This window comes from Falco peregrinus, chromosome 6, assembly GCF_023634155.1.
Source record: "Falco peregrinus isolate bFalPer1 chromosome 6, bFalPer1.pri, whole genome shotgun sequence".
NCBI lineage: Eukaryota > Metazoa > Chordata > Aves > Falconiformes > Falconidae > Falco > Falco peregrinus.
In genome coordinates, this window is record NC_073726.1 from 42300446 (window position 1) to 42315275 (window position 14830).

Genomic DNA, 14830 nt, shown 5'->3' on the forward strand with positions numbered 1-14830 from the left:
AATACTTCCTCTATACATATGATAATGAATTACTTATTGATGTGTTCGATAAAGTCTGATTCTAACAGATGCAAAAATATCTAATGTACTCAGTATCTCAAGATACTGTGACTAACCACATATGTCCCTTTTGTTATACAAAGAAAAGCAGCAGCTTGATAGCACGTTAGAACTCAAAGGCAATAAAAGTAAGCATGTCTTTTTGTTAATGGCTCATATAACAGGCTTCAAACTTTCCAAGGAAGTATAAACAACTCCCATTCAATCAGCTTTGCAGAAATAATGCACTTAGACCAACAATATTAGACATATTCTTGTTTCTGTTCCCCTTTAAGGTTTGATTAAGAGCAACCCAGCTGGTTTTGCTCCTTCTCCTTACTTGAACTCTGTATTGTTGCTAGGTGGTTCTGTATGTCCAGGTACGGCCTGTCACTAAGTCCTGTAAATTCAGTATGTCTTGTAACTAAATATAAGATACAGACAGGCATAAAACTTGTCTTAAGGCAACACTCTATCTAGAGATAGCAAACTGAAGTTTATCTTCCTTTTTTTAACTCACATGGTTGCATTTACAAATTGCATGCAATTCTATCACTCAGAAAACAGCTGAACCAGTTCAATCTCATCTCAGATTTTTCATTTTTAGATAAAAACCTGTGTAACAACGCTCATTACAAAGCAGATGTCTACAATGAAATAATACATTCCAGAGCATTGCTGTGGAGAGTTGAAATTATATGAATGTCACCATTACTGTTATATCAACATATATCACTGCAATATAATCTTAAACAGTCATCAGACATACCCCAGAACAACAAAGCCTATCATGCACCGATAGCAGCAGAATCTGTGAAAAGACTCTCCTTGCAACTAAAGACGAAAATAGCCCTGTTAAAGACTTGCAAACAATTTCCAGCTTTTCTTGTTCTTAGAATTCCACAGTTTTTCTGCATCTGGGCTGGATATGGTACTTTCAGGGAGCAGTGTGTAAAAATGCTAGATCTGCTTTTGGAGAACTGCTTCAGTATGTCAGGCAATACCTGCACTGTAAAAGAAGGGCCTCAGTGTCACATGTATGGCACATATCCATTGTCAGGGTAAAAGGGAATGACCGTGACAAATGAGAAGCTTTTGCAGCTAATTCATTTTGTGTGTAGCCATCTCAGAGCCAAGAGGCTCTAGCTGGGACTGGTGCCTGATTACGCTACAAGCTGTACCAAGTAGGACAGCATCCTTCTCTGAGCACCTTAGGGGCTAAGCAGGCAATCAGACAACCAGTGAAAGAACTACAGTTGTTCCTTTTCAGCAAATAAGGAACTGAGTCACAGAACTAAAAGAAGGGCCCAGCCCTCAGCCAGTATAAATTGGCACAGTAGGATCCAGGTCAGCACAAACACACCAAGTTACAGCAGCTGAAGCAAACCCTGGAGTTGTATCTATAATGCCTGAGACAAATATAATGCATCCAAGTAAAATTTAACCATCCATGACCAGCGTAAAGGATGAAATGCACTCAAAAATACTGTACTTCACATGTCTTGTTTGACAAAATCTACAGCGTAAAATGGTGGTGCTGGTTAACAAATTAGACAAGCACAGAATGCAAACTGCAATATAAACCACACAACTCATTAAAAAGGTAAGGTATATAATGTGCAATAAGGGACAAGATACATCCACCTTTTCTCAGGGGAAAATGATTTCACGTATCGTTTTCTTAGTCCCAAACTATTTGAAAGAGTTGAAGAAATAAACTGTATTTTATAATGGGTTCCAGCAAGGCGGTGAAGGAACGTTTCAGAAATTTTCGAAAGGAATTTATACATCCAGCTGGATCTTGAAAATATTCTGACAGAAACTTCTGGGTTTTAATTACACATAACAATGATGTACTTTACCCCTTCATCATCCTTTTACATACACACTACGTACACTTCCATCATATTCAAAAGGTGTTTCCCTTCAGGATAAAAGCAGTGGATCTCAAATGCATTATTATATTCTCTGATCTGCAAATATAGTACATGTCTATTCTCCTTGCCTTGTCCACAGAAAAAAACATGAAGGAGGTGTGGAGGGTCCATGCACTGCTTCAGAGCCTCACCTCCCTGCCAGGAGAGGGACAGGGACATTTCACTCTGTGGGATGCTGACTCCATTTCTAGCTGCTTGTTCCTGAGCTGTCAAACAGGCCATTTCTGGGACCACACTAACTTGTCCCTCTCAGTATGTGACAGCCAGGAACTAACCCACTCCCTTGATAGCGGTCATAGACAGAAGATACAGGGATGCTAACAGAAAACAGGTGTCTAATGGGAGGGATGAAAGTGGAGCTCAGGAGTGCTACTGTTCTGTGCTAAAAATAGAAAGGAGAAAGACTTGGTACCCCCCTCAAACCAGTGACTCTCAGGGAAATAAACCAAAGCATTTTGGGACTAAGAAATTCAATGCAGACATAAATCTGTGAGCAGCAGCTGTGCAGGCAGGTTCAAGAAATGGAGCAATTCGAGGATAGGCAAAAAAGACCTGTCTCTGACCCACTAGAAAGAAACGCCATGGTGCTGATAATGTCATGAGAAACATTGTCATTTTGTAGGTTGAACAGTGTTTAGGAATGTACTCAGGTCTGTCACTCGAATTCGTAAGTACAAATAAAGCAAAGTTGTAGATCAAGAGTTGTTCCCTTCTAGTTGTCCTAATTAACTTCTATTTTTCAGGATTATTTTTGCATGTCTTACATCAGTGCTAATAATGGCCATTTCCATGGTTCATAGAAGGATGAGAATGTAGAAAGGACAAAAGAAGAGGGGAAAGTCTTTCCTCCATGAGAGACTTTGCAGGAAGGAAAATGTATTATTTGCTATAGAAAGGTTTCTTCCAAAATTACCTCACTTGAACTTGTCCCTTCTCCTTCAGAGATCCACAGGCCTTGGGAGGTACAGTAATGCAGAGCCAACCCTCACAGTAGGGTTCTTGGGCAAACATTGCACAATTAGCTGAGTACAAGTGAGTGTTCAAAATGTTTATCCATTTTTGTAATGCTGTTTGACAGGCATGTCTAAAATCTGAGAGTGAAGAGCAATGTACTCCGAGAGGAATGAAACACCCCACATAATATCTGAAAAAAGTAGTCTAGGGTATATGGCTCCTCGTTGTAAAACCTTGCCATATGGTAATGGCTGGGGACACCAGTAATGGAGCTGACTGCTGACAGTTTTATTAAAGGTGAATTCTCATCTATCCTGACTCCTCTGAAAAACCTGCCACTGGTCACCTGCCCTTATGGCTAGGTTCCCATCTTGAAAGGGCAAGTAGTACATGAATAAAAAAGCATAGTAACCCCTCACAAACAGAAATCCTGAATGTCAGAGATGGTGCAGAAGTTTGTTGCTAGCCTCACTAACACAGATGTTTCTCATGGGTTTTGACTTGTAATTTATTATTGTGTTTTCAAATGTTATAAAACCCAGCCAAGGTATGATGGAAAGTACCCTTACATTCAAGTGCTCACTTCTTCAGAAGTTGTTGTGCTGAATGGAAGGTTTTTAGAAGGCCATTTTCATTCAAAGTTCAGAAACTTCCTAGGGAACAAACTATACAATGGTATTTTTTGCTGTTGCTTGTTAGGAAACAAAAAAATTTTATATGCCACCCTTGAATCAAACGTACAGGTGAGAGGATCTTCTTTGACAGGAGTGACAAATCATTTTATATATCCTTTTTTATTTTATATATATTTATATATCCTGCAAAATCATTTCTTGCTTATCTGTTTCAAAGAAAAATTACTACACCTGTGTATTCTGCTTAAAGTGTAAATCAGGATTCTCCTCTCGTTTGTATACGTGTAAATTAATTCTAGCAAATTACTGAGTGTAAATCCAATTAAAAGTTCACAACGAAATTACGTTTGCAAAGTTAAATAGGTTTTCTAAAACACACTAACCCTCTCAAAATCAAGTCTTTAATCACTTTGTGTGGACAAGACTGTATTTCTACTCTTTTTACTTTAAGTATTCAAGGAAATTATACCTTAATTTATGCACTTGATGTTGTGGGTCGTATTTTTAATGTGCTTACACATTGTACTAGATTTTAATCCAAACAGTCTCTCTATCAATGTAAAACTTAAAATAAATGGAACTGTCCCCACTTTATGTATTTGTTAACAAGACCAGAGTCTGTTCCATTTTGTTGATAACATTTCTGAGTTACTGTTTAACAATGACATATGCAAAACATAATTAAACTTACATAGTAGCTAAATTACATTTTTTCATGGAAATATGAAGTACTAGAAAAGAAAACACAGAAGACCCTAAATCCAGATTTTCTTCGATTTGTTAAACTTCTAATTCTCTTATCATTCTGCAGAAAACAAAACAAAAAAAGAAGTGACAGGCCTCCCGTTAAATCTGTTGATTTTCAACTCCAGTAGCAAGGAGTGATTTACAGTTACATTTAAAAGCAATTTACATACAAAAATAAGGAAAACAGATTTGAAAAATAGTTATTATTTTTAAAAATCTATCTGCTGATATCCTAATACCTACATAAGCAGAGATCGAGCACCAGTCATAAGGAATGTTGTTAATTATCTGACTGTCTTTGACCTTCATTGCTTCCAGGTTACAGAAAAAATTATATTGTCCTTATGGACAAGAATATTCCCATTTGATATTAATGAGATTATTTTAGTTCAAGATTCACATACAAGGGCTGTCACAAAGAATCTTAGACGTAAGTGCTGCCTGGCTTCTGTTTATTCCACTCAGCCGTTACAGAATTGCTTCAGTTTATTGAAGAATAAATTCTCCTTTTGGAATCAAATTGTATTTTTGGGTAGCTTTTAAATCACTCAGACATTGTATCTGACTGTACCATCAGATGAAAAGTTGCAGTAAGTCGTAAGAGTTGCAAGAATTTACGCCATGGGACTTGCAAAGTGCTCAGCAAGGGAGCTACAGTATGTAACTCCACGGTGAGGCTGAAATACTTCACAATCTTTCAGAAGTCTGGAGAAACCTGTAAATGCTCACAAAAGACACTACAGAGATGAAACAAGACATCTCCCCTGGACACACGAGGTTTAATAATCCAGCCACCACAGGCTCCTACCCATTATCAAAGTCACTAAGAACTTAACTAGCTGATCTTTAAGGTCCCTTCCAACCCAAACCATTCTATAATTCTATGAGTCTATGAACATCACACACACATACACACACACACACACACACAAAAAAAAAAAAAAAAAAAAAGATAAGGCAGTATATAGGCTAATGGTACTGTCTACTTGCTCAAATAGAGACATTTGGAATGTGGGATTATAGTTTCATTTTTCATATTTACTCCTTTAATTAACAGCTTTTCCATTACCTCTTTGAGGAATACAACTAAATAGATTATTTTTTTATTAAAAATAGTAACAAGTTCTGTTACATGATAATAGCATTACTACATATCCAGCTTTAATATATCTGGTCTTGCACTCAATCTGAAACTAAGGTTTAAAATATAACAATGCCTATGTACAGCAGTGAGTGCTATGAGTGCCAGAAATATACATATGTTGGCATCTTCCATCTCAATTATCAGGGCATGCATAATTAAACACTGTGGAAATTACAAACTTCACTTCCATACTGGAAAAAATAACTAACTTGTAGCGTTTTTACTTTCTTACTATAAGCCAGCCCATGCCCTTTAAAATGAACTAACGCTCACCTGCATCAGACTGAATTTGATCTGCTGTTTGTCATAGAGGAAATATGCAGCCTCTATATTGAAAAAAATCAGTGTTTGTATTTACATTGAATAAAATGTCCTGACAAATAGGACTGGAATGGAGGCCTCTGCGCTGCCTCTCAAACAGCCTAAAATGGGTGTTATCTCTGATACACTGTTCTAGATCCAGTGAAATTTAAATTCCTTTCAAATCACGGCCAGGCAGCAGAGGGAGAAGTGGAGATGACTCTTCCTGCAAGAGGCAGACATGCTCTGAAGTCTCCATGATAGAACACTAGCAGAGAAATGCTACTTTGGCAATTTTACCAGCTGTGGAAATAGCTGATTGGGATCCTTGCAGAGCTGCAGCTCTGGACTCAAGCCACGCCACCCTTGTAACCCTTTTCCTGGGTATGGCTTAAAGGATGGCTCCTCTTAGCTCATCCTGTTGGGTCTGTTTATTCTCAGTGGACAGAAACATGTACTTCTAGGGCCTGCTGCATCTCATCCTACTCTAGAGTTTTAAAAGCACCCCAGCTATACCTCGATCTCTTCATTGATTATAAATATACAGCAATTAAAGTCAGGTGGAGATGCATACACAGCAACCATCTAAAACAAGACCTCAGGGTCCATTTTCCTCACTCGAGGGAGGGCAGATGTCATATGTCACAGCGAGGCTTGCAGAAGAGGTGGGAACACAGCCTGGGCCAGAAGCCCACCACACTAACCAGGAGGTCCTGTTGTAGTTCTGTAACATTCTGTTTTCTTGGATTGTCTTAATATCTTTGTGGTCATAACTTTCACGCTGACATTTCAGTCCCATGTCTCTGCCTTCTACTCTGCCTCTCACCCATGCTCGTCTCCTTGACCCATCCCCTGAATACCCAGCAAAGACTTTGTACGCTAGAAGGAGAGCGGGGTGGGAGGCAGCCAGGGTTTGTTGCAGGATGGAAAATAAAGGTAAAAAGTGCATGTATCCTTAAGCATCACTCATGTATAACTGTCTATATAAGGTTCAGCTGTCTGTGTTCTACTCCTCACATGTCTGTCTGGGTTATGTCTACTTGACAGAAGGTAGCCTTTCAGGGTAGGGAACACTCAGGCCTTTTTTTTTCTTCTTTATGCTCTACCTAGGGCTTAGATAAATATTAAATAATAATAATAATGAGAAGGAAAAGCTGACCTTTAAAATTATGTGATTATTTTTCACAGCATAGAGAATAAATTTCCAAATTTAATTAGTTTTCTCTTGATGCTAAACACAGCCACATTTGCAGAATTAATGCTACCATTCAGAGGAACAGAAAATGTCTGTACTCAAAAATGAGATGAGACTTCATCTGTGCTCTTGGTTAACATTAGCCTCAAACAGAAATTGCTTAATATTAAGCATTTTTGGTTTTTTAATGGTTTTGGTTGGTGTGGGGTTGTTGTTGGGTTTTTTTTTTGAGTGTGTGTGTGTGTTTGGTTGGTTGGTTTTTTATTTTTAATTTTACTAATTTGTTGCTAAAGCTTGTTAAGTTAAAAAAAAATCTGTGAAACAGACAACACTCTCAGGAAGAATTTCAAGAGACATGTAATTCTAAATCATACTTCAATAAAATGATAATGATCCTGATGGTCTTCACTTGTGATTTAATACTTTGCTGTCTCAACTTTATTGCAGTAGCAAATGCAATGATGCTAGAACTACATTGTAAATAAAACATGCCAACTAAGTTGCACAGTCCAAATAAATAACTTTAAATAAATAAATAACTCCATCACACAAACATCAGTCAAAAATGCAATTAAAAAGAGTCTCTTGCTTTATGTTGTAAAAATATGAAATAGTACTCAAGACAGCATGTTTCATATAAAACTCTTCCGTATTAATAGGGACTCCAAGGTCAAAGTACTGGAACTTCATTTTTGAAAGTTGAAAGGATGGTTTACTAATTATTTCATATGAAGATAACTCTGTTTCTCTACCCTGCATACAGTATCAAGTTCTGTATAGCTTGATACATTGTGTATTTTCATTTACGCTTTCATTACAGACTGGTGAAGTACAATCATTTATTATACATTCTCTTTAATCTTTTTGAAATGGCAAACAAACTGTAAAATGCAAAGGGAGAGAAAAGAAAGAACCAGAAATCTTACTAGAAAAAGTGTTCCCTTTCTTACCCTCCTTGTTCTAACCATGAACCGCAGTGAGCACTCAACAGTGGTGGAGACACTGGAAAATAAAACTGAACTGTAGGACTTTATGCAGCTTTAATGTTCTAATACAGCAGTGATAAATTCTGAGTTCTATCACAGTGTCACCTCTATGATAATTACTCAAGCAATAGATATCTCATTAAAGAGAACTAAGTGTCTCAGAAGCGGTCACTGCTAGCAGAGTTAGTAATAAATTGGAGAAAAAGGACCCATCATTTCTTCTCAAATTCTTTGCTAAACTTCAATTCAACAGTCTAACATCTCTAGGACTAATAGCAAAAGTCACTCAGACCTTTGATGCTCCTTTTCCTTGCCTCATCCAAAATGACCTAATTTTTCATAGAGCATTGGGTAAGTTATTCACACAAATCTTGAACCACAGACAAATGCAAAGGGTACAGAACAGCATCACATGAAGGAGGTTTTTGGCCACACACTTGTGACCCAGATTCCTTCCCTAACAGCTAGATTTAAAGGAGCAGACATTAAGCAGACTACAGGGAATCACCTTCCCCGTTAACTTTGCTGGCAGAGGACATTACAGTACAAGGATCTGCCATCAAAGTAAAGAAATTTTCATGTGAAAGTGGAAAGCGGAATCTTAATAGCAAATACTAATTTTTGTCTATTAAAACGCTGTAATGTGTGTACACTAATATTGTGAATACTTGATGTATGGAAGTATTTCTTTCTTGTTTGGCTGAATTTCTCTCATCTTCCTTTGAATTTACCAAACAACCAGCTTCTGTTTCTTTTCCTGATATCATTTATGGGTGACCTTCTTACTGGGAAAGTCATGCAGTTCTTACCTGGTAGTCTAGGAAGAGAAATCAGCAGTATTTTCACAATATAAGGCCAGCAAGCTTTTTTGCAAAGTCACTGAAAATTGTGTTATAAAATGCTCCTACTAATAGTGATCGCAAACTAAACATTTATTTACCTTTATGTAGTCTTAGCTAAATGCCATTTGCTCTAGAGGAAATAGTCACTAGGCTGCCTCAGCAGCTTAAACGCAACAATAGGACAGTGTACCTGCATGACAATAAGAAGGTCGAACACCAAGATGAAAGAAGCCAAGAAGGCTCTTGACACCTCATCACTTGGCAGAAATCCACGATTCAGCTTGTCCCAGCTGATCCAGTCAGTAGTGATGACAAGCACAACTACAGAGGTCAGAGTAAAGAGAACCGTCCTGCAAGGGGAAAAAAAAATATAAATACTTCAGAGAGAATACAATAGTAATGAAGACACATCATTCTATTTTATCTGTCTTCTAATGGTCAACTATTGCTTTATCAGTACTTTTCCACTGATGAGAAGAGATTGAAGAAAATTAAGTGTACAAACAAATCATTTAACTCAAAATAGGAAAGCAGTCAGCTGTATCCTTAGTAAAAAGAAATTTAGTAGCTAGTGCTAAGCATGTTGCAAAACTGGGCTGCAGCATATTACTCTTATTGTTCATTCCATATTTTTCACTGGAGATGCAAACCAATTAATTAAATTAAGAAAGAAGTAAACTATAACAAAGTGCCAAATTCAAATTAACAATTTGAGAGAATATTTTCTATGGCACCAAAGACATTAGAGCCTTTGAAAAGTATTTTCTCAGCTGTAGGAGCTATAGGATACTAACCGTGAAGCCTGATTTTTACATAGAAACACATCTGTATGAAATAAATTGTTGTTGCGCTAAATTCATCTTTCATAAATTCTGAGGGTTGTAGAAAGATTTTGCTTTGTGTCTCTTAAGATGTCCTTTGTACAAGCTTTCAACAAATCTTATGGCATTTCTGAGAAGTCAGTGAAAAGTGAATTACAAAACGAATAAAACCTCCATATGAATGCTATAAGAATTCCAGAAGACACATTTGGCTAATTCATACAATTTTACAATATGGTATTTAAGAAAATATCTTTCCAAGCTATTCCCCTAAAATAGCTCTGCATCATTTCCAGCAGCACTTTGGTGATATCCTTCCGAGTTGGCAGTGATGACTGATTGAATTCCTGGTTCCGTGGAAGCAGGCAAATTTAGCTGGTATTCTGAGGGGGAGCAAGGCTTCTCCCAGTACCCATAGCTGTCAGTAAATCTGTGCTATAATAGGGGCATATCAACATCTGAACTCATGCATGCAGCTTAATAATTGTGGCAGGGTGCAGGGTTTTTTTCTACAGCAATAAAGTCTCATTTTCTTTAGCTACTGAGGGCTGTAAAACAATGTGATGTATGTTTCCCACGACACTTCCAAACAGGAGAAATACTCGGCAGAGTAAAAGAAAAATCTGTGCACCAGTAGTCACAGGCTACCAGTCTGTATGTATTTCTTTTTATACATTAGCCTTGGCCGTGTCTGTGTAGGAAGGGAAAACAAATATGCATATAAGCAGTAGTGTAGGCATTTGGACTCCTAAACATCATTCTTCTGTGGCACGACGGGCTGCGCTTCTTCACAATATAATGAGACAGAAAATAACTTGATTGCTACCATCTTTCCCTTTGAACGTTTATTTTTATTCTTAATAAATAAATTCAGTTATATTCAACATCATACGGCACCATACAGTACCCCTTGAGTGTATTATCAGCATCTGGGCAAGAAAAAAAATGAATGAGGCATATTAGACTTAGACATACCCAATACCCAGGCCAGCTTATCCCCAAAACATTTGCTTAGCTACCACCTCACCTGTCAGTACCTGAACCTGACTGACTTTTCTACAAGCTCCACTTTGGCACATACCCAGAATGGTTTACTTTGGAAAGGTCATTCATTAGGTGCTTCTCTCTTGCAGATAGTGTCTTGAGAACCACAGAGGTGGTTCTTCCTACCTATTTCACCTTCATATCTGAAATTCACACGGAGGTAAATGTTCTTGTTTTAGCTGAGAAGTTCTCCAGAAAGAACCCAGTCCTTAACGCTTGTCTGCCAGCCAGCACATACTGCCCTGGCTGCTGGATGCACCGATTTTCTTCATCCTCTTTCTGAGGAACCCACATCTCCTGGTGCACATGCAGTTTAGAACCGTAATTCAAGTCTATGTAGTTTGCTATGGGAACCATGTACTCAGAAGTTATGCTCAATGCTGTTCTGCTTCAGTCCTCTTGAATTATGCATTGGCATTTTGGAGCAGGAGTTCAAAGCATGGAACATCAGACTTTGGCACGTATGCAAGCAAAGACAGACATATTTTTATGCATGCTTCATTGGCATGCATGCAAAGACCAGTGTGTGTGCTCAAGCCCTGATTTCCTTGAGGAAATACATATGCACTTAAAAAACTGCTTCGTTATTCATTCTGAAATGTTGAATAGAGAGGGAAGGGAGCAGGAAATAGGTTGCTAATAGAACAAGAAAATGTGAAAAAATAAAAAAAGGTTCGAAATAGACTTGAAATGGTTGCATTACACAGCATAATTAGCACTCAGTTGTATTTTTGACCTGTGGTACTGGAACACAGCAAGATATTCAATACATGCTTTTGGAGTATAAACAGAGTTTGTCTGGGTTAGAGTTCAGTTCACTTCTTGTGAAAGTACAGCACTGACCCAGCGTCCTGGGGATTAAGAGAAGCTGAAGATTTCATTTAGCTTGACATAACTCGTATCAGATGAACCAATATGAGCTACACTGCAATATTTAGGCCAGTGCAGTTTGTCCTTTATTCTGCAATGCACATTACTGAGAAAGAGCAACACCATCAAACTGTTCACAGCGTGGCTGGCCGACCTCTCCATCTTCTGCTTATGGAAGGGCTATGAGGGGAAAGGAAAGAGAGGATTGACTCTTCTCTGTACCAGACAACTTCTTTCTCTACTTCACAAAGGAAATACACTTTGCATTTCACTTATAATTCTAGCTTGCTGTATTGAATGATTATGTGCCTTGGGTACCTATTCAGTTACAATAACATGCATTTTACAACCTAGCCCGTACTCTTCAAGAAATTAAGTTATTATAAAGAATACAAATAAATAAATTAAAAGAAAAGTCTACAAAAAACCACTGTCCAGGCCAATTGCATACTGGGAAGTTAAATTTTTTAGGTAGGCCCAGAAAAGTCAGTACTGTGCTTATCACAGTCAGTGATGATGTAAAATTCCTAGTTCTACTCCAAACTGAGGGAAAGCTTGAAGAGAATTTTTACTGCCAGGAACCTCTCAAGAAACAGATAATTTTTTAGACTGTACTTCTATAATCGATAGCCAGGGCTGAGTTTGGTTTTGAATTTGTTAAACCAAGTCACTCATGGCAAACTGAATACACACTGCTGGCCCTCATTTGACAACAAAACATTAATTTTGTCCTCCCACAATTAGGAAGGGCCAAACCATATGTCTCTGGCTTCTTCACCTCCTCACAACAGCACTTTCTTGGACCATAAGCTTTGACCAAGTTGATCAACCACTTAGCATCTATCACCCAGCATATTATACACTACAAGAGGTTATACACAACATGGACCAGAAGCTTGAGCAGATTTTTGTCATTGGCAGTGGCTGCAGACAATACCTCATGGCAGACAGGGTCGTAACCTCAATGTTGCAGTCTCTATCATGCAGAAATGCCATTTCTGGAGAAGAAAGGCTGTGATGCCTTGTTTTCCTCTACACTACTACAATTAGTAGTAAGTACAGAGCATCCATGGGCAATGGGCCATCTTCAACAAACTATGCCAAGCACCTGGCATTAATTTACCTACAACGTCTCTATGCTACCATCCTAGCATTCAAGAACATAGCCATCACCCTCTGAAGTCTGGACAACCTAACCCTAGACAAAGTTACTTGAAAAGCACTTAGAGGTGGGGAAATTCAGAGCTGGTGTGGTATGTCACCAGTCACATGCTCCCACCACATGTGTCATCCATAGCGTTGCTCGCTTGGTGTGATCTCGTGAACTTTGCAGAAGTCTGAGATGCTGGTCTAAACATATGAACCTTCTGTTTGCTCAGTGGAGGTCATGGTTATGTAAATAGAAAAAGGCTGTCACTGCAGCCTAATGCAGACCCTGGTGGGTAACAGGTTTGCATTAAATTTTTAGAAAACAGGGCATCTTTGATTCAGAGAAGTCCAATATACAGGTATCGATCTGCACTGTAGGCAGTGCTGCTTATTCCCTGCTGTCTCTGGGGAATATCAGCCCATAATATATTTTTTTATATATGCCCATAAATTTCACAGCATGATCATGGAGCTTACACTGGTCTGCTTTGCTATGAGATCACAGACTTCATTTATTCACCTAAATACAACATTCCTAAATCCTGTGCACATTAAGCCAGCATGCAGTGCACTGCATAGCTCCTGCTAAAGCATGAACTCTGCTAACAGGGCTACCACTGGAAACAGTGGGCCTCATCTCACTGTGAAAGTCCATACATACTCGCATTGTCCACACATGCAATGGCCATCATGCATATTATCTCAGCCCTATTTCTGCCTGTCAGGCTGAAAATATCACACCCTTCTCTTGAACACCTCTTGCTCTTTCAAAAATCACCAAAAAATTCTCCCCAGACTTTCTGTCTCTGTGTCCCTTGTATACAGTGCTTGAGCTGTCACTTGGCACATGGTGACCAGAGATCAGGCTGGACTTTCCTACTGATTCTTAAAATAAAAATTCTGTTGTAAAGGAAAGCAGCTCTTCATCAGCCCTCTCTTGCTACTGCTCTTCCCTCACTCTTTGAGAAAAGCACTCCTCATGGGGCTTTCTGAGAAATTTCTCTGCTGGTGTCCAAGTTCCCAGACGCCCTGCATGCCACACTCTGGCATAGCTGTGGCCAAAGGGTGAACAAGAACCAAGGGAACTTAGATCAGAAACACAGTACATTAAATAAACAAGATACACTTCCAAAGTGTAATGAAAAAATAACCTGGACAGAAACACAAAGGACACAAAGCCAATGCAACATCACAGCAAGGAAAAGTAACAAAAACAAAATAAGGCCCATCGAGGCCAACACATTCCCTAGAAAACAAAATAAGGATAGTGTGTATTTGGGTGAGCACAGTTGCGGCCGTCTTCAGCAAATACCCTAAAGTTAAAGTGCCAGGGCTACCTTCACTACCTTCACTTCATCCACTCCAAAATATTGAGGATAGGGTGGGATTATCTGAAAAGCTTTTCCAGAAGTCTAAGATAAATCCTAAATGTTCAGTGAAAGAAAGAAAAAACCATAAAACCTAGTGGTGCGAGTAATCCATCTAGTGGTGTGAGGACCTGAATTTTTCTGTAGGATACTTTGCCAGAATCTTTCCCCAGTAGATGTTTCCATTCCATCACTCAACAGTGGCAAAAGTAAAGATGACTTTTCCTGTTGACTCCAACCAAACCTGGCTTGTTTCCATTTCCAAGTGGTAGGGACAGCTTCCTGGGATATAAGGAGCAGGAGCTGCCATATTGCATGCTGCCCATAATTGTGTTAACAAATTAATTCCCAAAAGAGTTTTGTGAGCTTAGTCTGGCACTGAAGACTCTCAAGACTCTGCAGACCCCCTACAGTGCCGTTTTGCCAGTGCTCGCCTTACTGCAGACATTGTCCTTGCCCTGGCTGACTGGGCCATAACTCTTTTCTCTTTTTCTTGCACCTGTACATGTTACCTGTACAATCCTGAGCTTATGAACTGCATGTTTTTTACAAATGGGATGAGCCGAAATTTGTCTGCGGAGAAAAAAAAAAAAAAAAAAGCCATTTATTCCTGGAATCTGCAATGCAGTTGTTTTCCAAATGTGTGACTGCATTCAGATACATCAATAATTCTCTGGGTCCATAACGAGCAAGAAATAAAGACTTTCTCCCATCAGAAGCCAGCAATTTGGAAACTCATTTTCAAAGAGTGTGGCAGGGAATGTCACAGTTGAGCCTGTGCAGCTTAGTGTGCAGACTGC

General features: G+C 38.7%; 1 protein-coding gene across 2 annotated transcripts in view; it reads right to left on the minus strand.

Moving 5' to 3' along the window:
• Positions 1-14830, minus strand: part of TMEM117 (transmembrane protein 117) — a 235217-nt gene that overhangs the window by 34147 nt on the left and 186240 nt on the right. For both annotated transcript variants that reach the window (XM_005242091.4, XM_055808321.1), the window contains exon 6: positions 8970-9129. In XM_005242091.4, coding sequence (XP_005242148.1) covers positions 8970-9129 — 160 coding nt within the window. The remainder of the gene's footprint in view (positions 1-8969; positions 9130-14830) is intronic.